At 46.1% G+C, this 2,231-nt stretch overlaps 1 protein-coding gene across 1 annotated transcript; it reads left to right on the top strand.

The window, feature by feature from the left end:
• The first annotated feature begins 1,202 nt into the window (after nucleotides 1–1,202).
• On the top strand, nucleotides 1,203–2,231 carry LOC125198881. Its single transcript, XM_048097131.1, has one exon. The coding sequence runs from the start codon at nucleotides 1,203–1,205 to the stop codon at nucleotides 2,229–2,231; it is 1,029 nt and encodes a 342-aa protein (XP_047953088.1).

Genomic DNA, 2,231 nt, shown 5'->3' with positions numbered 1-2,231 from the left:
GACGATACGATGAATCTCAACTTGGAATCCACGGTTTCATAGAACGACGTTACCATGATCAGGCTCGAGAGATATGTGCGAGGGAGTGCGACCTTCGTAGTTAGAATGACCGATTTTTAAATCAACAGTACTTACTTGGATCCTAAGTTCTTTTCGGGACGTTTTGAATAGCCGTGAGCCCTTGTCTATTTAAACATCTTGGTTGACTCACAATTTGCAAGTGATGTCCCTTATTTCTTTTCCAATATCGAGTCATGACTCACTTGGCTTGAAATTTTTGCTTGCCCTTGTAACTTTGGACCTCTTGCTTGAGTAGTATTCTTTAATTCGTCATTCATAAGAACGATATTTGATTTTTTGAGCTTCTGTCATTAAGCTTCATTCCTAAAGTTGTTTGTAGTTATGACCTTCAGTATGATCACATCTCCAGACCTGTTTTTCATCAAAAGATGGAATATTCTTCCTGGAATTTTTGTTCACCTCTTCATTCCTCCAGTTCTTTCTTGCAGAAGCGAAATTCTTTTTAGCTCAGTGATTTTTCTTTCTGCAACACCAAGTTAAGGCTATGATGCTCTCTTCTTCGTTAGCGGGTTTGATCGTGTTGATTTTCTGAAAAAGTTCCAATCACTTTGAGTTGCCCTCAACAAACCCATTGAACCATTATTAGTGCTACTTCATGACATTTGTCTATATTTCTAAATTCTGACGCGATTGATTGTTTTAGGCCTTGTCATGTTTGATCAATAACTGCTGTCTGAAAATTTTGCAAATTTTGATCGGGCAGTCTGGTATGGAATTTGAGATTTCTAAAGCTTTTATCTACCTTACCATTTTACTTTCGCATTTTCGTTACTCCTTTTCGTTCGTTGCACTAAGACCCCTTTGAGACCACATTTTGAGATTCTATGGGGAATTCGCACCTTTTTATTTTATTATCTTGCAATGAGCCGTCTTCACTCTTTTCTATCCTTATTGCGTGAATATACTTGTTCATTCTATTTCCTTCCAAGTGTTTTCCATCTTGTGGTGCAACTTTATTATGCTTTCTCTTGCGCAACTGTTTTCCCTACAACTGCTATTGTGTGGTCTTTCCCTGGACCCTACTTGTAGAAGGAGTTAAACTTTTCTTTCAAATATACCACATCACTATTTTTTTTGGGTTTGAATAAGTACGCTAGCGACTCGAGTGAAAATGAATCAGAATGCCGCCTAGACGCAACGTAAGGCACGAGGAACCCACATCCCAGGCTTCGGAAGAAGAAAGCGTGACGCAACCGCCACCACCACCTCCACGAGTAGATAGGGAAGTCGTAAAGCTGTTCTTAGACCAAAAGCCTCCTACCTTCGACGGAATGGGTGAACCAGCGAAGGCTGAAACTTGGGTACGTGCTTTGGAACGCATCTTCAAGACTTTGGTGTGCAACGACGAGGAGAAGATGATTTGCGTGACGCATCAACTGACCGGGTCCGCCGACTTTTGGTGGGATACCAAGCTGAAGACCATGCCCCATGATCGTGTGGACGGAATGACGTGGGAGGACTTCAAGACCGAGGTATATGACAAGTACATACCCAAGAGCTACCGCAAGGCAAAGGCATCCGAGTTTCACAACCTCACTCAAGGACGCCTGTCCGTGACCGAATACGACCGCGCGCTCTGTAACATGACTCGCTATGCGCTGGAACAGACGGATAGTGACGAGAAGCTGGCCGATAAGTTTCGTGAGGGCCTAAGACATGAGATTAAGATGGCATTGGCTGTCCGTGGGAGACTTACGTACACCGAGGCGATGGCCCTCGCACTGGATGTTGAGGCAGCGATGCCAAAGGAGAGGAGCGCGGGGAACACTACGCTGGCACTACCCCCGCCACGCCCTAACCATGATAAGAGGAGATGGGAGGAAAGTAGGACCCACTACGACAACAAGCGATACCGCCCCACCCAGGACCGACCGCCGTACGGAGGAGGGCAGACTTCGTTCAATCCGAGGAGCGACCCCCGGGCCAGGCCACCCCAATGCGATGTATGCGCCAAGTACCATTTTGGGGACTGTAGATTGCCGAACCCGACTCGGTGTTTCAACTGTGGGGGAAACGGTCACTTCTCCAAGGAGTGTCCGAGTAAGAACGTAGGAACTGGGGTGAGGCAAAACAATCAAGAATTCCGTCAGCAGCCGAGGGCGCCACCAACGGGACCGATAGTGAACCAGGATCAACCTCAGCGGCAGTGA

This window comes from Salvia hispanica, chromosome 1, assembly GCF_023119035.1.
Source record: "Salvia hispanica cultivar TCC Black 2014 chromosome 1, UniMelb_Shisp_WGS_1.0, whole genome shotgun sequence".
Classification (NCBI taxonomy): Eukaryota; Viridiplantae; Streptophyta; class Magnoliopsida; order Lamiales; family Lamiaceae; genus Salvia; species Salvia hispanica.
Note: the sequence above shows the minus strand (reverse complement) of the source record. Positions and strands in the feature narration are given on the sequence as shown.